We start from the raw sequence: 21,994 nt of genomic DNA on the forward strand, positions 1-21,994 counted from the left end.
GGTAATGTCAAGATACTTGCCAGACCGTCAATAAACGAAGATCTGACGCTGATGCATGGAGATCGTCTTCTTGTAGGTGGTGAGGTGATTAGATGGCAGGTGTGGAGTCTCCATCCATCAGTGTGATGATTATCAGCTGTGCCTTTTGCGCACCTGTAGAGCGCGCACCGAAGTGCAGGGAGTGAATGGGACAGACACAGGGTTAGAGACAGTCAGACACGGGGGTGTGTGAGGGAGACAGAGAGGATTGTGCAGGTGAAACCGTAACAATTACATTTTAAAACGCTAGCTGTCTCATTCTCTGAATCTGAATAAAAAATGCTCCTTATTGTCTATGCATACCATGTCCTTCAAGAGGAGAACTTGACAAGGTTAGATGAACAATGCCAATTATTGTTGACAGCTGGGAGTGTATCCCTTAGCACCCTCCGCTCATCCTCTACTGGGGATCATCCCTATGTTCCCCGGGTCCTATGTTCCCCGGGTCCTATGTTCCCTGATTGATTGAAAACCCATCTGTTTAAACTCGCATGCATATTCACTATAATCTATCTCACTGTTCTTCATCCCCTGCTGTTTGTTTGTTTTGTTATTTTAACTTCACTGTTTTATACTTCCTGTTGTTTGTTTTGTTTTTAACCTCGACTCTAACTGCCTTTCTGTGTTTTTATGATCTGTAAGGTGACCTTGGGTTGGGTGTCGTGAAAGGCGCCACCAAATAACATTTATTATTATTATTGTTATTGTTATTGTTGTTGTTGTTGTTGTTGTTGTTGTTGTTGTTGTTGTTGTTGTTGTTGTACAGTCACTTTGGATAAAAGCATGAGTGAAATGACTAAACGCAAATGTTCATGTAAATCTCTATCACAGTTATGTTGGGAACGTTGTTTACTACCTGATATTGGTGGTTTACTACAATGCAGTCCTTTCTCTCATCTGAATGCATGAAGCACACATATGACCAATAAGACCAAAAACGCATTCAAAACCAACAAGTAAACGGTAATTCACTTATTATTATTATCATTATTATCATTATCATTATCATTATCATTATTATTATTATTATTATTATTATTATTATTATTATTATTATTATTATTATTATTATTATTATTATTATTATTATTATTATTATTATTATTATTATTATTATTATTATTATTATTATTATTATTATTATTATTATTATTATTATTATTATTATTATTATTATTATTATTATTATTATTATTATTATTATTATTATTATTATTATTATTATTATTATTATTATTATTATTATTATTATTATTATTATTATTATTATTATTATTATTATTATTATTATTATTATTATTATTATTATTATTATTATTATTATTATTATTATTATTATTATTATTATTATTATTATTATTATTATTATTATTATTATTATTATTATTTATTATTATTATTATTATTATTATTATTATTATTATTATTATTATTATTATTATTATTATTATTATTATTATTATTATTATTATTATTATTATTATTATTATTATTATTATTATTATTATTATAATAATAATTAGTACCAAACATGTTTAATTATAAATGTCTTTCTCCTTTTATTGTAAGACACTCTGGATAAATGAAAATGGAAACATAAAAACTACTTCCAAGTAACTTCCTTCAATATGTATACTGAAATAGATCTGTGATTATTACCAGCCTGTCTGGTGTTTGTATCCATCTTGATAATTATGCATTTGTAAATACAAAACCTATTTGTAAGCACCATCTAGTGGTCTAAGCCACCAACTGCATCATCTTAATCAAAGCACATTAGGCATGCTGTCGTTAAAGAGCGAATACTACTAGTTTTATTACTGTTAGTTGGCATTTGTAAACATTAAAACTCTCTTCCAAAGCTATAAACCAGGGAATTAAGAGTGACAGTAAATTACTATTATTTGCATTATTAATGAATTATTATTATTAGTATTAATAATAATATTATTACCATTACTATTTATATTATTATCTTTTTTCCTGCCTGTGCTCCCATTCCCTCTCCCCCATGCTGTTATGACACCTAATGAGTGGCATTTTATTATTATTATTTTTTTACTAAAGGAACACTTGAACACTTGACTTGAGTTTGACTGAATGAGAGTTATAGGACTTGACTTGAGCTTGACTGAATGAGAGTTATAGGACCTGACTTGAGCTTGACTGAATGAGAGTTATAGGACTTGACTTGAGCTTGACTGAATGAGAGTTATAGGACTTGACTTGAGCTTGACTGAATGAGAGTTATAGGACTTGACTTGAGCTTGACTGAATGAGAGTTACAGGACCTGACTTGAGCTTGACTGAATGAGAGTTATAGGACTTGACTTGAGCTTGACTGAATGAGAGTTACAGGACCTGACTTGAGCTTGACATCTTTAAACTGGTGGGCACTCCAACTGAGAAATGTAGTCTTTCATCCTGAGAGACAAGCTCATGAAAACATAATGTTACTCTGACCATGTGTAGGCCGTACCCACCAGAGAAAGCCCCTCTGCCACAATTCAATTTTAGATCCATATTCACAGAGCGTCCCAGAGTAGGATCCGGGGTCAGTGACCAGGACCACGTGTCCTCATGACCTCATTCAAACTAACAGACTGGAGCTGATTCAAGACCAGCCTTTGAGAAGCTCTGTCAACCAGGACCCTAATCCATATTTTTTTAATGCAGAGCACACGTTAAATTAGCAATAATACCACCAAACACTCTTACATCTAATTCGGCACTAGTGACAACGGTGTAAAAAGGGTCAGAGGCCGACCTTAGTCACGCCATTATATGCAGCACATCCACATATAATGCCCCTCTGTGGTGTGTGTATAATGGCACAGTGTTTCTGGCCCAAGTGGACCTTGTTTTCTCTGTCTGCAGCCCTGGAAAAAGTGGCTGGATTACATGCTAATCCCATTATGCTGTTGGTGCCATGTGAGGGCAGATTTAAAACCGGTAAGTAAGTGGAACTCGCCTCTCATGGGAACTGAGTGAGTTGGAAACTGGTTAGCAAACTAACTAGAGCTCAAAACATTCATACATACCTATACTGTACGCTTTGGACGATTCTATGACTGACCAGTAAGGAGGAGCATAGCCCACTGTTTCAACTGGAGGCATGGATGATGAAATGGTATGTTTATTTATGTTGCTTGGTTGTGTGTGTGTGTGTGTGTGCACGCCTATGTTGTTCTTGTTGATGTTGTTTTCATAGGCATGAAGTGGAGACAAATATCTTCAATATGACAATCTATTTTGCAGCACTGTGGGATTTTATATGCACATTGAATGTGTGTGTGTGTTTTGTGTGACTGCACGTGTGTGTGTGTGTGTGTGTGTCTGTGTGTGTGTGTGTGTGTGTGTGTGTGTGTGTGTGTGTGTGTGTGTGGGGGGGGGGGGGTGTCAGGGGTTCAACCTTCATGTTGTAACATCTGTTTAGACAAAAGCTGTAGCTCAACGTTGTAGAGCACTAATTCTTAAAACACGTTGTAGAACAATAGGATCCCAAAATAATGACTTAGTGTAGAACACCACCAACCCCAAAGAATTCAATGCTAATAGATCAAATAATAAATAAAAAATACCTCCTAATACACTGTGAGAACCCCTAAGAATACTTTATAATAAAGAATAAAGAAGTACAATATCCCTATTCCCTACATTGTGAACCATCCCTTTGTTCTCTTCTGCTTCCCACTCAGTGGACACGGCAGGGTGTGTAGCGATGCTGCCCTCCGTGGCTCCAGCTGTACAGCTGCCTGGCTGTTGTTTCGGACCGGCCCGTGTGCATCGCACCAAAGGTCTGTCTTTTGGGAGGGAAATAATTGATGAACGAATGGTTAACTGATTGCCAGCAGGGATATGTCTGTGTGACCGTATCATTGACAGTGTCAGTGGCTAAATTCCAATCAGCAGGGATCATTTCACACCTACTATATCTACACCAGTGGTATTCAACCTTTTTCATGTCAAGGACCGCCAGATTGTTACACATACGCTGTGCACCCCCATTGGATAGCATTTAGTCTCAGGGACCACCCATCTGAGAATATTGTGGTTAGATATGATAAAGTCCGTAACTCCACAACTCTCTATAATGTAGGCGCTCCTCAAATGATCAATTAAATAGCCCGGAAAGGAGAAATTATTTTGTGTCAAAGTTCACAAATCTGTCGTACATTTGTTTTTAGGGGTTGCAAACCAAGAAGTTTGAGAAACACTGGCCTAGATAAAGTACATTTTCTTTTCAATCTTCTAAAAGTTGCTGTAGTTACATAATGTGTGGCAATGAATATAGCATATCTATCTAATAGGGCTGTCCCCGACTAAGGATTTGGATGGTCGACTATGATTGGCCAAAATTTGCTGTTAGTCGACTATTAGCAAAAAAAAAAAAAAAAAAAAGTATAATATATATATATTTTTATCATTCCATTTGGGCTGTGGGGGGTGCTTAATGTCTGAAGGAGTCGACTGAAGGCTTCTTGTCCTCTGCAAAAGCATGAAATTGGTCCACTGATGGATACATCTTGATATTTGTCTAGTCTAGTGTGTTCATTAGATGGGTGAAATCCTCTTTCAGTGCCTCTGTGCCTGTTTTCGTAGGCAGTTAGCCTCTGGTATGCATGCCATTAGCGTTAGCCATGCTTCTAGGCCTCTTTTCTTTTGGAAAGAATGATACAAAAAAATGTAAAAAATTATTATAAATATATATATATATTTTTTTGTATTCGACTAAGAGGTTGGCAGTCGACTACGGCTCCTTTCGACCGATTAGTCGACTAATCGACTAATAGGGGTCAGCCCTACTATCTAATGTTCCTTTGGTGGAGCCATACAGGTTCCTATCACTGTTGTCATACCAAAACCTGATAAGTCAAATTTTGTTTAGTTTCTTAATTAATTAATTAATTAATTAATCTTGACCAGAATTTACCCTAGTGCCCATGAAACCCATTCAGAACCTCAAGTATAGTTTAGGAAATTAAAGGGTCATTATCCAATAATACGAGTGTTCTATTAGTTCCTGACATTTCCTTTGGTAGAAACAAGGTTTTCATCTGATTGGAATTTAACCCTGTGTCACGTGTGTGTGTGTGTGTTGTGTGTGTGTGCGTGTGTGTGTGTGTGTGTGTGTGTGTGTGTGTGTGTGTGTGTGTGTGTGTGTATGTGTGTGTGTGTGTGTGTGCGTGCGTGTGTGCGTGCGTGCGTGCGTGTGTGCGTGCGTGTGTATGTGTGTGTGTACATGACAAGGTGAAGGACCGGATGAGCCACAGAGAGACAGGAGTACTGACAAACAGAGCATCTGACTGAGACACAGACACACACACCAAGACGGAGGTTGTACGAATAGGCTTCATCAGATTAGATAAACAACAATGTTGCAGTAAGATGAATCACTTATTAAGGTGAGAATCTTGTTTCAGTTTTGTTATTGTCAGTTGAGAGCTGGTCCGTTGACGGTTGGTCAGTTGATGGTTGGTAAGTTGATGACTGGTAAGTTGAAGGTTGGTAAGTTGACAACTGGTAAGTTGAAGGTTGGTCAGTTGATGGTTGGTCAATTGACAACTTATTATTTGAGGGAAGACCATAAGGAAAGAAAGTTACTGAGCAAAAACAAAGAGGATTAAACCTGGACTTGGAGTTTGAGGTTTGAGTTTTACAAGAACAAATAGATAAATAAAGAGTGTGGATTGAGTGTGTGCAATTGTAATGTAGAGTCACAGTGGGGAGTAGCAGGCTTAGCTGCAGGTCTACATGGCAAGCAGAAGTATCATACTGTAGATGAATACGGTTTTGTAGTTAGGTGAAGCTTTACCAAAGCCACAGCCTCAGCCTCCGACAGCTACAGAAGTATAGACTCTGTCTAGAGTATTTTATTCCACACAAGTTCAGACTGTACCTTGACCTCAGCTGATGCTACGACCAAAACAAGAGCTTCGGCAACGTACACCCTCTCATCTCCAGCTTCCGCCTCATCCATAACCTCCAACCTGCAACCTCAGGTAAGAAACTGCATGGAATGTGTTTGTGTTTCTGTTACCGGTTAAAGTGCTGGCGTTTGTATTTGGGATTGAGTCTGTGCTGGGGTGGGGGATGGAGGAAGTACAGTAGTGTGTGTGTGTGTGTGTGTGTGTGTGTGTGTGTGTGTGTGTGTGTGTGTGTGTGTGTGTGTGTGTGTGTGTGTGTGTGTGTGTGTGTGTGTGTGTGTGTGTGTGTGTGTGTGTGTGTGTGTGTGTGTGTGTGTGTGTGTGTGTGTGTGTGTGTGTGTGTGTGTGTGCGCGTGTGTGTGTGCGCGTGTGTGTGTGTGTGCCCGCAAGCTAGCCTAGCTTAACATACATGAACCCTTATGTGGTGTTAGGGTCTCCAGCGACCCGTTTCAAGGTTATAATATGTAATAACTACCATGTAGTTGATTTTATTAGAACAAGGTTTTATGATATCCTCCACAACACATATATAAGCACAGCAAAACTATGTTTCACCATTTTGAAAATTCTGAAGGTATCTGCAGAAAAAAAGGTACGACTGTGGTGTTAGGGTCATTCTTGACCCAGCAAGGTAAAACTATACTATAAAAATACTAAATATAAATAAATAAAATAATAATAAATATACTAAACTTTTTTTCAGAAATTATATTCTAATATTGTTCTATTATAGTCAGAAAACATTATTATCTATGGGTTTCACATTTAGTATATTATGATTGAACAACCTCATTTTCATCTTAAAAATAAGGGACATGATGTGTCTCGGGGGCCATAAAATCAAATTACAATGGGATTATATGGTTATGAATGCAATGCATATAATGTTAGTTAGGATGTAGTATTAACTATATTGAGTGATACTCCTTTCTTTTTAGTGGTCAGGACTGAGTTAGACCCCGGGTCAACATTGACCCGCTAACAACGGTCAGTGGTGCCAATTCCTAACACAACATGAGGGTTAATGGAAGTGGATACGGATCAGATAGCCTGGCTGTTGGCTACAACACCTCTCCCTGAGTTTTAAGCTAGGCTAGTTGATCCGTATCCGCTACCATTCATTTGTGCTAAGCTAGGCTAGCTTGTAGCTGGATAGTTTTGTACTGAACGCACAGAGAAGAGATTGGTATCTATCTTCCTGTCTGACTCTGGTGAAGACAGTAAGCACATTTCTTACTGTCTTCACCAGAGATATCTATATAATAAACAGACTTTGATATCAACCTTTTTGGAAAGGCAGCACACAACAAAACACTGACTAATAGTTATTGATCTATTGAAATGTCACATAAAGCCATGTATGATCATATAATAAGGGTAACATATATGAAAAAACTGTTGACAGGGACTGAAATGATCATATAATATTAGATCTATCTATCTTAAATATGATGTCTTATTGTATCTTATCTTATAGCCACGTCCTGAAGCATGGCGTCTGCAGCCCTCGAGTTGATGGGCTTCTTCCTGGGTCTACTGGGGACGCTGGGGACCCTGGTCGCCACGGTGCTGCCCTACTGGCAGATCTCTGCCCACATCGGGTCCAACATCGTCACGGCGGTGGCCAACATGAAGGGCCTGTGGATGGAGTGCGTCTACCAGAGCACCGGGGCCTTCCAGTGCGAGACCTACAACTCCATGCTGTCGCTGTCGTCCGATCTGCAGGCCTCCAGGGCCCTGATGGTCATCTCCGTGGTGCTCTCCTTCCTCGCCATCGCCACGGCGTGCCTGGGGATGCAGTGCACCGTCTGCCTGGAGGGCACCGGCTCGGCGAAAAGCCGCGTGGCCGGTGCCGGCGGGACCCTGTTCCTCGCCGCGGGGTTCCTGTCGCTCATACCCGTGGCATGGACGACGCACGAAGTGGTCCAGACCTTCTACCGTCCCGACCTCCCCCCCAGCATGAAGTTTGAGCTGGGCGAGTGTCTGTACATCGGGTTGGCCGCCGCTTTCATCTCCATGCTGGGAGGGGGCATGCTGTGCGCGTCGTGCTGCGAGGAGCAGCAGGGCGGGGCTCGGCCCATGAGGAGGCACGGCGGAGGGTACCCCTACCCCGGCATGGCGGGGGTCCCGGGGGGAGTAGCCGGACCAGGGGTCCGGACCAGCTCCCAGACCTACAGGAACCCCACCCTCCAGACCGCGGCGACCAATATGGCTACCAGACTCCAGACGCTGGTCCGCAACAGCAGCACCAGCACCCATCATTCTAGTGCGCACGAGGCCCCGGGCTCCAAGAAGCCTCCTGGAGCAGGATATGATGTCACTGGGTACGTCTGAAGATAACGCCCTTCCACTTTGCTGTCTGAGAGTAGGACTCTCTGACTCTCCGGTTGCTTATGATGTGTTTTTGATGTACAACCACTAACTGTATTCTCCAGTGGATATTTAGTGTCAAAGTATTTTGTTTGTTTTTTGTATAGTGTGGTATAATTCCTCACACACATGTGAAACAGTGTATTTTCACAGAGTGGCAAAGCCTGGACTGAAAACAACACTTCAGCCTCCTACACGAGCACGCCTGCTCCCAGGTCTGTTTCTACAGTAACCCTTCAGCCTCCTACACGAGCACGCCTGCTCCCAGGTCTGTTTCTACAGTAACACTTCAGCCTCCTACACGAGCACGCCTGCTCCCAGGTCTGTTTCTACAGTAACCCTTCAGCCTCCTACACGAGCACGCCTGCTCCCAGGTCTGTTTCTACAGTAACCCTTCAGCCTCCTACACGAGCACGCCTGCTCCCAGGTCTGTTTCTACAGTAACCCTTCAGCCTCCTACACGAGCACGCCTGCTCCCAGGTCTGTTTCTACAGTAACCCTTCAGCCTCCTACACGAGCACACCTGCTCCCAGGCCTGTTTCTACAGTAACCCTTCAGCCTCCTACACGAGCACACCTGCTCCCAGGCCTGTTTCTACAGTAACCCTTCAGCCTCCTACACGAGCACACCTGCTCCCAGGTCTGTTTCTACAGTAACCCTTCAGCCTCCTACACGAGCACACCTGCTCCCAGGTCTGTTTCTACAGTAACCCTTCAGCCTCCTACACGAGCACACCTGCTCCCAGGCCTGTTTCTACAGTAACCCTTCAGCCTCCTACACGAGCACACCTGCTCCCAGGCCTGTTTCTACAGTAACCCTTCAGCCTCCTACACGAGCACACCTGCTCCCAGGCCTGTTTCTACAGTAACCCTTCAGCCTCCTACACGAGCACACCTGCTCCCAGGCCTGTTTCTACAGTAACCCTTCAGCCTCCTACACAAGCACACCTGCTCCCAGGTCTGTTTCTACAGTAATCTCTTTATGCTTCAATAGATCCTGACCCATATTCACAAAGATCCTTGGAGTCAGAGTGATGATCTGGGGTCAGTGATGGGAAGACTTGTCTTAGTGACCTTATTCAAACTAAAAGACTGGAGCTGACTCTAGACCAGTAATCCTACTTTTTTTTCTTCTTTTATTGTCATACACAATTTTTTTTTAATAACACAGGATGTAACACATATACCGGAAGGTGTGTGACACAAAATGACACAAAATTCATTAAAGCACCAATGTGGGATATTTTCTGGCAATGGGCCCGGCTACATTTATCCATTGTTTCTGTCCATCTATGTCTGTTTTTAATAATTTTTCGATGAGGACTATAATTATGTTTGTTGGCCAGGGTTGACGATGTGTCCATCAGATTTGTGTCCGTTTTGATGGAGAGTTTGGAGAGGATGAACTTTTGGAACCGACGCACCGGCAAAGATAATATTTCTGCCAACGTGAGATTAAGTTTGAATTGAAAAACAAATCAATGGGCAGCAACAACCTCCATCTGTTTTATCTCTGTTCTTTTTGACAGATCAAGACTGAGGGAATTTATTCACATACATTCCTGAAGACTTTGAGTTGTAGTTGTAAAAGAACCATTTTGGAACGTTCCAAAGCAGTTGTAAATCAGAATATAGGTACTGTACGCCAAACCTTTTACAACCAGAGAATGAAAACATGTCTCTGTTCCTTTTCTTTCTTTCGGTTGGGCTATATCCATTTGTTTACATTTGGATTACGGATTGGGCCTTTCATGATGTGGTACTGTTAACCTGTGTCACCTTTCAACACATCTGTCAGTGTTTTGTTTAGAGGTTTTTTCACAACCTTGTGTTGTACATGTATACGTGTTCATGATCCACGATGCTTCTCGCCAAGCCTCTGCCGGTTAATGACGGATTTCTGTACATTCCGTGGAACCAAATTATCTTGTATAAACAGTTTTACAATCAGCACCAAATTGTTGTAATGCTCACTTAAATTGTTTTAAAATACCACTTTTTAATATTCGGCAGCAGCCTGTGACTAGTTTTAATTTTCTTGAAAAACAACATTCTGAAATGGCTGGGAATTCAAAAGTAATGTAAAGTTTGATCAAACACAAAAACACTGTAGACTAGTGTCTGTTACAGTGAGATTCCCACTCCAGAACGAGAGAAAGATCATAGCCATGAACTGAAGGCAAACACGGGAAAGCAAACTTAAACAAGCAAACAGAGTGCTACTGTGGCACTAATCAATAACGGTGACCAGAGGGAACACTAAACAGATATAAACCGGGTCAAGGCCATTATGACAGGGTATCTGTTGAGTGTGTACTCAGTGTATAACACACTAGAAACACTTTCCTAGTATTAGGTTCCACCCAGTGTTTTAATGTTATTTTGGAAGTGGGGGAGGAGCACACCTACTGTCTGACTGTGATTATAGGGTGTAGACCAGGGGTTCTCAAACTTTTTTATACCACAACCCCATTTTATTTAGGATTTTTTTTGGCAACGTCACCCCACACTTAATGTATTGCGTAATTTCAACGTGGAAATAAGGAATATCAAAATAAAAGCACACGTTGTTTCGAAAATGAAATTACAGCACTATGTTATCAATGAAATTAATGAATATTATCAACAAAAGCAATGGAATTGTTTCTGTATACACATTTATAAAACGAGACATATTTAGCCAACATTTTTGCCAGAACATGAAAATAAAATGCACTCACGTGCACTTTGGCAGAGATCCGCTTCTACTCTGAAAATCCACCCTCACAGAGGTATATGTTGATGCAAAGGGGACGCGTGTAGTCTTTTACCAACACACTTGCAGTTCCGCATTCCGCGATCTGATTGGCCACGCGTTTAGTTCAGTTAGCTGGATAAACCATGGCCACACCCTCGCAAAAAGAAATACCAGCTCGCTTCCTGAAATAATTCTCACAGTCTAGATTCCATTATACCATTCTGAATTATGTTTTTGTGCTTCGTTTTTCTAGAGGGGGCGTTTGAAATGTAAAATAATAGACCTAAAATGCTGATACTAAATTTACTTTGTCCTAAATAATGCACATTATATATACGGCGCTCGCGAGTTGCGATATACACATTATAGGGAGGCTATATACAGTTTCACTATTAATCAGGTTTGAATCTGTTTCGGACATCATCCATACATGCATTGAATTGATTAACCTTTGGTTTATACCAGTGACACCAGTCATGTTAATCACCTTCTTGTTCATCATCAGATAACACTAACAGTGCTTGAACAGATAAATGCATTTTCTCAAATGCATTCATCAAAACCTCAAAGGCTTGCAATTTCTCATTAATTTTCTCAAGTCACGTCCACGTCATCAAATCAAACAGTGCATCTCCTCAAACATTTGAATCCCAGTTACAATATCACAATAACGTGTGAGTGACAGTGACAATTCAACAATCCACATATTCAGATTCGTCGTAATTCATATCCACAATCCACGCATGAAGACTTCAATTTATGCTTGAATGAAACAAAATCCAGGCGCTCCGTTAAACATCCACAGCGTCGAATATGAAAGGAATCAGAGCCAAACGAGCGATAGGTTTCATTCATTAAAAACATCCCCGCGGGATTCACATTTGCAATGCTGCGCGTTATTAAAATAACCACATAATGTGTATATTGCACCTCGCAAGCGCCGTATATATAACGTGCATTATTTAGGACAAAGTACATTTAGTATCAGCATTTTAGGTCTATTATTTTACATTTCAAAAGCCCCCTCTAGAAAAACGAAGCACAAAAACATAATTCAGAATGGGATCTAGACTGTGAGAATTATTTCAGGAAGCGAGCTGGCATTTCTTTGCGAGGGTGTGGCCATGGTTTATCCAGCTAACTGAACTAAACGCGTGGCCAATCAGATCGCAGAACCCGAACGCGGAACTGCAAGTGTGTTGGTAAAAGACTACACGCGAAGGGGACACGCTTTATCAGCGCAGCATTACACAACACTGGGTACTCGTTCCGGACTGATATACAGAACTTTGCGAGGGCCTGTCCAGTGAACTTGACTTTCAGTAGCTCGTCACATGAAATATCATTGAGCGCCTCCTGCATTCTGTTCCTATTATGTTATGATGAATTGAAAATGGGGGACCCTGATGTAAACAAGACGAAAGTCTTTCTCTGGTCTGCATCCCCTTAACAATTGTATGTATTGAGCTGTACTGTACTGTACCCATTCTGCAATCTGTTAATAAACTTTTTCAATCAATCAATCAATCAATCAATCAATCAATCAATCAATCAATCAATCAATCAATCAATCAATCAATCCTACAACAAGCCATCAAGCTGAGTAAATACCCCCAAATCGCAGCTGATTATCCTGGAGTGCCACTAACGGAGTTTCCAGCTCATTATCAGCACATTTCTCTGCCAATGTGTTGTTTTTGTCTGCAAGGAAAATCTGCACTTCTTAACCAAGGGCGAATACTCTGCCTCGAGAGGTTATGCGCAGAGGCAGAGCCCATTTCATCGCGGCCAACCAGCAACGCTTCTGACAACAAACCTATCCATTGCAAGTCCAGGTTACACACAAAAGACCAGACCCCCCTCCCACGATTATAAATGCGCAGGGTGTAGTGAGATGTGTATTGGAATACGTATGTCGGCCTCCATTGATGAAGGGGCGAGACATGGCAAATACACACAGCTGCCAGGTGGAAAACTCGATCTGAATTTTTTTGTTGTTGCCAATGCGCTGTCACCTACCTGCGACCCCACTTTGGGTCACAACCCGTAGTTTGAGAACTGCTGGTGTAGACAGAGCACATACTGTCTGACTGTGATTATAGTGTAGACAGATCACCTATTGTCTGACTGTGATTATAGTGTAGACAGATCACCTATTGTCTGACTGTGATTATAGTGTAGACAGATCACCTATTGTCTGACTGTGATTATAGAGTGTAGACAGAGCTCCTACTGTCTGACTGTGATTATAGAGTGTAGACAGATCACCTATTGTCTGACTGTGATTATAGAGTGTAGACAGATCACTTACTGTCTGAGTGTGATTATAGAGTGTAGACAGAGCACCTATTGTGTATCTGCCTCCCAATCGCACGCATAACCCTCAGACTATTCTCTCCTCCCCCTAAGCCCTCTCACCTACCTCCCTCCCTCTCCCCCTTTCTTCTCTCTCTCTCCCTCTGGTTCTCGCTCTCCCTCTCTCTCCCTCTGGTTCTCACTCTTCATTTATCTTTTTCCCTTTATCTTTTCCCTCTCTCCATTTCCTTCTCTCTCCCTTATTTATTGTTGTCCTTGTATACTATTGCTACTGTAATTTTGTATTTTATTTACTTGTATGCATGTACATAACCTTGTTTTTGTTACAGCCCCCCCCCCCTTCCCACAAAAGGCCTTTACTTTTTGGACAGGCTGCTTTTGTATATAAGAATTTGTTCTTAATTGCTTGCCTGGATAAATAAAGGTTAAATAAAAAATAGTGATATAGACCATTGAATGACCACTTAGAAATAAGTGGTCCCCTACCCCCCACTACACCCCCATTTCCACTTAACTTGTCTCCTCCACTATCTACATATCCCCTTCATGACTGGGTTTAATTGAACAGGTGCCCCAAAAAGTGGCCATTTTTGTTTTTTCGTTTTTGTGGACTGCATACTTTTTTTGCAAACCAAAATACTATACTTTATACTTATAGCACATGCATAAGCCTGGTCTCTTTTGAAAGATAACATTCTGAAGTTTCTGATACAATAATCAGAACACTTTTAGTGCTAATGGAATAGAGTAACATAGGTCTGAACTTGAGTTGTAGAAAAACGTGTTACTCACGTTTTTCTGTAGTAGTTGCAATATCCAAATATAGTATTTCCCAAAATGTTTTGCTGGAAGACACCCTGGGTCCATAGCCTGAAGCCTTATACATACATCATAAACATCAGTTCAGAAATGAGTGATTAGGAGCAATTTTGGTAAACTGTGAAAAAAAAAAGCTCTCCAGTAGACCATTTCCTCATTGACTTCAATTCATTCTGCGTTTTTTTCTCTTCCGGTTTTCGCTCGTGACTTTTCACTTTGATCCCTGATTCGCACGGTACATCCCCATGTGGGGTATCATTGGTAGGCCACACTCATTGGCTACAACCCTGTCCAATCATTTTCGAGATCGCCAAATGATTGACAGAGCTAGAGCCTCGGGAGTCGGGGTGGTAATCTGACTCTGCCGTGTACTTTGGCGCACGCCTCACATATCGGCACGTAACTCGAGAACCGCTGAACGGATTTTGTCGCCTGAAATGGCAACCGACAGGCAACAAATAGGGCTTTAATTCTATATATGGGGAAATCATCCTCCGTTAACACATCCTGCGCCATAAACATCGTACGACGGGTTTCAAGTTCATGCAAATTCTGCCAATCCATGGCGTACGACGTTATTATGATCATATTTAATTTTTCGCCATGTTATTCATATTTCCCTCACGGAGCCTGGTCTGATGCAGTGGGACTCGGCACAACTCTGCAACGCTTCAATACTGCCCCCTGGTGGATGAGCAACCGGAAATGGCCGAGTCGACCTCGGTGCGTCTCCGAAATGCGTCCGGCACTCACATATTGTCGCAGGACTCTAGCCACACACTGTGGATATGAATCGCTGCCATAACTCAATAATCTACATGATTTGGGCGTGTATTATTATTATACAAAGGGAAATGGATCGACTCGATCGCCGTCAAATAAATGGTATTTTTGCTCCAGTCTCATCGCCCAACGGTAAGAGGACGCTGACGTTACTTTCAGCCTGTTTGTTTATTATTATCCATGCAAACCGCTCTGATCACTATATCACCCATACTACATAAAGCATTTAACAACGATCACGGAATTATAAACGACCCCCCCCCCCCCCCCTCCGTTCATCCGCGCATGATCAGTCATAACGTTTAGGATAATGTATAGTTGAAATTTTTAATATAGCATGGATCGGCAACAAACGGCATTTGATAATCTATATATGCGTTTCTGCCTATATCTCACGTTCTAGGAATTACTGCAGAAAACGATAAAAACATATTTATATTCTAGACGGTATTTTCGTATGAATGTATGCATGAAAAAGTAAAACGTTCCTACATCCTGAATGATAGATAATCGATGTTGAATGGGCCATAGTAATGTCAATTTAGCAATACAATTTAAAAAGTTATAGCCCTGCAAAGAAGGTGAACATCTCCATAGGCTTACAGTACTGGCAGAGAATGGTATAAGATGCTCAAAGTGCGTGGCAGGGAAAGTGTTAAGAGGTTAAAGAGTCAAATACATTGTCAAAGGGATTATTGTTTTCACCTTGTCAACATATCTCATGAAAACTACAAATGTTTATATACCACTTCAAACTCATCATTAGACTCTAAAAGAAAAATATGGATTCTCTAATGATTATCCATATTTTTCAGTGTAAGGAAGGACAGAATGACCAATATTCCAAATTATCCTAGTCAGAAACCTTTGCTTTTGTATTAAATGAGCAGGTAAACCTGAAATATGAATTGACTAGAACCTGAAATATTAAACATTAGCTCAACAGCTCAACCTGCCTGTCACTCCAAGTGATTGTGTGAGAAGTTGAACTGTGGATCACTCACTTTATTTGATGTATTTGTATATTTCAGACCCTCAAAGTTTACATTTGACATATCACTATCAATATGCTGTTACTGCAAACCCAATGTCATCGTTCACAATTGTAGGTCTACTAAAACTGTTCCCATTTACTGGTGGGTGATGTGAAATCCTTTCTTACCAGATTATTCATGGAGGCGGAGTTTACTGACCTAATGACATGTTGCAACATGGAGAGACCCAGGTTACAGCAAGGTTACCCTAGATCTCTGTAGAATGGCAAGCTAACAAAGTATTTATACAGGAGTAGACAGAATAAAGACATATGAGAAGGCTATGTAGACAGAAGGCTACGTGGATGTAAGTGTGTGTGTGTGTGTGTGTGTGTGTGTGTGTGTGTGTGTGTGTGTGTGTGTGTGTGTGTGAATGTGTGTGTGTGAGTGAGTGAGAGAGATAAAATGTGTGTACGTGTGTGAATAGGTATGCAGACAGAGAAGGCTATGTGGATGCGAGTGTCTTATGTGGAATATGTGATAGCTATGTGAGTGTGTGCGTGTGCGTGTGAGAGAGAGAGGGAGAGAGAGAGAGAGAGATAGAGAGAGAGAGAGAGAGAGAGAGAGAGAGAGAGAGAGAGAGAGAGAGAGAGAGAGAGAGAGAGAGAGAGAGAGAGAGAGAGAGAGTGTTGGGAAAAACTGGTTCAAGTTATATAGGTTCAATGGCCTGGAGAATGTCCACATGTTCTGCCACACAAACACACTTTACTGTGGGAAACACAAACACAATCTGAAAACACTATCTACAATATATTGTATTATGTTCAACATAATGTACAAACCAGCAAATAAGTTGTAAACATTTTCTTATAGACTAAAGCAGTGTTTTTGCTTTGTTTTTGTGCAGGTCATGGGGTCCCCACATAATATACACACATATATAGATGTTTAGGGTTGCAGTGGTGTGTAAGCTTTGACAGGTAATATAAACTGTTTCTTAGGGTTGTGGTAGTGTGTAAGCTGGGATAGGTTATATACACAGGTTCTTATGGTTGTGGTAGTGTGTAAGCTGGGATAGGTTATATACACAGGTTCTTATGATTGCGGTAGTGTGTAAACTGGCACAGGTTATATACACAGTTGCGCAGAGTAGGACTATGTATACATGCCGGATGGGATTTAACTTATTTGTTATTGTATCATTTTATCTATTTGTTGTGGGCCTGTATGATATTGTGGTGGGCTGTCACAAATAAACCCATTATGTTAACACTGTTAACACAAGTCAAGGACCACCATAACTGAAGTCATGCACATGGTAAGAACCTACATGGCTGTGCCACCAGAGAGGCATTAGGCACATAGGATGATGTGTCAAGTATCTATGGTGTCAAGTATCATGACACCACTGAAGCCTTTATATACAGTATCTCTTTTTATTGCCTGATAATAGGATTCAAGTACATTCATTTCTAACAGGAACTAATGGGAACTCTTACCGATTTAATTACATTTCAAACCTTTATTTGATTACCCTCATTTACAGCGACAACAATCTCAATTAAATTCAAACTTTATTACAGACTCATGGTCCAGATAAAAAAAATAAAACATACACAACCTATATAAAATTACACACAACAGGCAAAAATACACATTATCACTTAAAATACACATCAACGTCCCACAAATAGACAGCTGTGCCAATGTCTCCACATAGATGAGTGGTAACGTTTGGCACTGAACCCAATGTCCATTAAAACCAGAATGATCTAATTTCCAGAGTCATTTATTCAACAGATGAATTTATACATGAGATTTCTTACAAAATTATACAAAACGTATACTTCCTCTCGGCCGCTCTCAGGACCTGCATCCTCAGCCTTGGGCTGGGTGGGGAATGACGGGCAGGCTTCTCGGCAAGGGGACAGAGCTTGTCACCTCACCTCACCTCACCTACCATTATTAACTCTTCATCGGAAAAACAAGAAGGAAGATCCGCCAAGACATCTATGGAACCCAGATCCACAGATGGGGGTCTGTAGACCTCTACCACAACCACAGATGTAGGCCCCATCTGAACTCCAAACATCTTGGTCTCGTGACATAATTCAGAACAGACACAGAACGATTAAAACAAATGTGTTACCCCCTCCCCCTTCCAACTCTGTCCACTCTATAAATGTTGTAGCCCATTAAAGCTACATCTGAGTCGTTAATGCTTTTAGCCAGGATTCACTAAAGACCAGATGTCGGGATCAGTCTGCATAAATAAGACATGTACACCACATGGTAAATGTGGTGTAATTGACCTTTCGCAAAACCACGCCCCGCGTTGTCCAATCATATTCTATCCCGTGCGAGGCTCTCTGTGGAGGTCCGACAAGGCGGTGCTTCAGCATCAGCAGAAGGGGCTCCCTTGTTAAATAGGGGAAGCTCCACAGAAAAAGAGAAGAAATTAGAATTAGAAAATGATAACCTGAAAGTGATGTCGGCTTTAAAGGAAACAGAGGTTGGTCATGCTGACATGGTAGATGAGGATCACCAGTATTATAAAGGTTGGTCATGGAGAGGTAGGTCATGCTGGTAGAGGAGGATCATCAGTATATGGAGAGGTTGGTCATGCTGGTAGGAGGATCATCAGTATATAGAGAGGTTGGTCATGCTGACATGGTAGAGGAGGATCACCAGTATATGGAGAGGTTGGTCATGCTGGTAGATGAGGATCACCAGTATATAGAGAGGTTGGTCATGCTGACATGGTAGAGTAGGATCATCAGTATATAGAGAGGTTGGTCATGCTGACATGGTAGAGGAGGATCATCAGTATGTAGAGAGGTTGGTCATGCTGACATGGTAGAGGAGGATCATCAGTATATAGAGAGGTTGGTCATGCTGGCTGGTAGAGGCTCATCAGTATATAGAGGTTGGTCATGCTGACATGGTAGAGGAGGATCATCAGTATGTAGAGAGGTTGGTCATGCTGACATGGTAGAGGAGGATCATCAGTATATAGAGAGGTTGGTCATGCTGACATGGTAGAGGAGGACCACCAGTATATAGAGAGGTTGGTCATGCTGACATGGTAGAGGAGGACCACCAGTATATAGAGGTTGGTCATGCTCTTTTTTCAGATATATCAACGTGCCCATATGTGTGTGTGTGTGTGCCGCTGATCAGGAAATGAGAGAATCGATATTTCAGCCCGCTTCTATAGCGTGCATAGGTACACATATACTATCTGTTGCACTGTTCATATTTATGACACGGATGTCTAGCTACATACTTATTAGGTATGTTATTAATGTACTTTTGTTGAGTTAGACTGCAGGAACAAAGACGCACGCCTACACATGAACTTGGCGGGGCAGGGAGAGAGTTTATTGCACATGCGCAGAGCAGTGATGCAGTGGTGGTCCCACTCAGTACCACGCCGTCCTAGCAGTTTTTTCTGAGCAGAAGTACGCGGACGGATGTGCACGCACACAAAAATGCGTTCACAATTTTCACTGGACTCGTCGCGCCGTGCGCCAAGTACCCGGCACTTATCTATCACCTAGACTTTGCATAATAATAGGATACCGATAGCATAACAAAGAACGAGAAGAGCCAAACCAAAATACAAGCCCTGTGGGGGTTTGCTTGATCTGTGGAACCTCTCACTATGTGACAAATGGTCCCGACTGGAAGGATGAGGCATTAAGTTGTGCTTCAGAAGGAAACTGTCCTTCTGTAAACTAAGTTACATTGTTAATTTAGTTTGTAGTTACTTTTCTAGTTTAAGTTACTTCAATTAAAGAAATTGTAACTACAATTACATTTAAAACATTGTTTGTTTTTCAACCATATCTGTTGACAATATAATTTCTTTATATTGAAGGCTACATCCTGCTACCTTTTTCAGCTTCTCTATTTCAAAGCAATATTTACAAAAACTAAACTAAAACTAGTAATTTCCTATACAAACATGTTTCCTACTATTTATGCATAATAATCATCTGTTCTGTGTGCAAGCGAGGGAACATGTATGCGCGTGCGCACGCACGTGGCGTCCAGGCAGTTCTGATATCACGACTGCACCACTGGCGCAGAGGTTATATACACACATGTATGGATACCCGCAATGATCAAATGTGAGACTGTACATTACATTATGTTCAACACTATCGATAATCTAGCGTTTATTTGAAAACGATTCATAAATAGGCCGAAAAATTACAACGTTTTTGTGTATTCCAGAATATTCCAGTAAAGGGCGATTATCACAGAATCTATATATTTTCCTGAAAAAGTAGGGCTTTTCAAAATGCTATAAAACGGAAATGAACCGATTAAAAAACAATCCGTTTCGACAATGTTGACTGCAAACAAGTCATTGATAAACGACGGGCAGATTAGACACATAGCCATAATTTAAGACAGAGATTATGCGTTCACAACGCTATCATTGAAGTGGGTGGTGGCATTTAACCACGTTTTACCATGTTCACCAGTGGTAATCAAAGTGTTAAAATAGACACTTCAAGGATTAAGAAAAAACAGGTGGTGAAAAAAAATCCACCCTATGCAGGTGGACCTATGTTTCCATCTAGACGAGTCTCTAGAGTAGACTATCTGGCTTTGTGCCATTGTTGAGGTTGGCTTGTGGAGGCGATCTCTTGTTTTTGCACACCAAATGTCCAGTGTGTGCATCAGGCCCACAGTATGTGAACAGTAACCTGGCATACTGTAAAAAAATATATATTTAAAAAAAATCAGCTTGGTTTATCCAAAGCGATTTACAATTTTTTGTACAACAAGACAGCAGGAAGGGGGGCGGCTAGGTGGTGTAGTGGGCAAGGCACTCGCCACCAATGTGGAGACGCTGGGTTCGCGTGTTCGAATCCAGCTCTCCACATTGTTTTCAGTTTAGCTGGTCGTCCGCAGTAATACACATTGGCCGTATTACGGGGAGGGAAACTGAAGGGTGGGGATTGGGCGTTGTGGACCGCGTCTCCTACAGGTCGGTTGGTGCGCCTGCGCAGTAGAATCAGGAAGTGTCGGGGGCAGCGTGAGCCTCCCACGCGTTACTCCTCGCCACTGAGAGATCGAGCTGCGCAGGTGAAAAGATGCGACTGCTGTTACCTCAAGTACCGGAGGGGACTTGTGCTATGTATGACTTAGTCCACATTGCAGCCGGCTTGTGGGAGGCAAGAAACAGCGTTCATGACAGGGGAGGGTTGAATTGGATGATACGAAATTGGGATGGGAGAAAACATAGAAAATGGGAGAAAAAGTGGATCAAACAAAAAAAAAGACAGCAGGAAGGGTACAACTCTATCAGCTACAGTGTAGCCTATGTGTAGGTTCGTTTTTTTCCTTTCATTTCAGATAGTGATTGAAGAAGTGCGTCTTTAGTCGACACGTTAGCTACATCATCCTATCAAGCTAGCTAATGCCGTCCTTAACGTTAGCCCTTTGTTCGTTCGTCGTCGACTAGACGCACTTCTTCAATCATTATCTGAAATGAAAAAAATAAACTAGATGTTGACTGCTAAAAGATTTCAATAGCAATCACAACTCGATATTACAAAAGCAGAACTTACCCAGCAGTACACGAACAAGCCTGGTCCACAATATTGTGCTGGTCGAATTTTACAGAACTCATGCGGTTTCTCATTTTTGCACTGCGACCTGTATGCTAGTGCTGCGATTGTCGTTGTGCACCCCCCTTTTTTTTTTATCAACTTTTTTCTCCCATTTTCTATTTTTCTCCCATCCCAATTTCGTATCGTTCAATTCTACCCTCCCCTGTCTCGAACGCTGTTAGGCCATGCCTCCTACAAGCCGGCTGCAATGTGGACGAAGCCTTACATCACGTGTCCCCTCCGGTACTCGAGGAAGCAGCCGTCGCATCTTTCCACCTGCACAGCGCGATCTCTCAGCGGCGGGGGTCTGCATGGGGGGGAGACGCCGCCCCCGTCGCTTCCTGATTCTGCTGCGCAGGCGCACCAACCGACCTATAGGAGTCGCTGTCCACAACATCCGATC

At 41.5% G+C, this 21,994-nt stretch overlaps 1 protein-coding gene across 1 annotated transcript; it reads left to right on the forward strand.

Moving 5' to 3' along the window:
• Positions 1-7,457: 7,457 nt before the first annotated feature.
• cldn2 (claudin 2) lies at positions 7,458-8,300 on the forward strand (the record flags this gene model as incomplete). Its single annotated transcript, XM_084320695.1, has 1 exon — positions 7,458-8,300. The coding sequence occupies one exon, from the start codon at positions 7,458-7,460 to the stop codon at positions 8,298-8,300; it is 843 nt and encodes a 280-aa protein (XP_084176821.1).
• Positions 8,301-21,994: the final 13,694 nt, after the last annotated feature.

Source organism: Notolepis coatsorum (genome assembly GCF_963971535.1).
Source record: "Notolepis coatsorum genome assembly, chromosome: 8".
In the NCBI taxonomy this organism is placed as follows: domain Eukaryota; kingdom Metazoa; phylum Chordata; class Actinopteri; order Aulopiformes; family Paralepididae; genus Notolepis; species Notolepis coatsorum.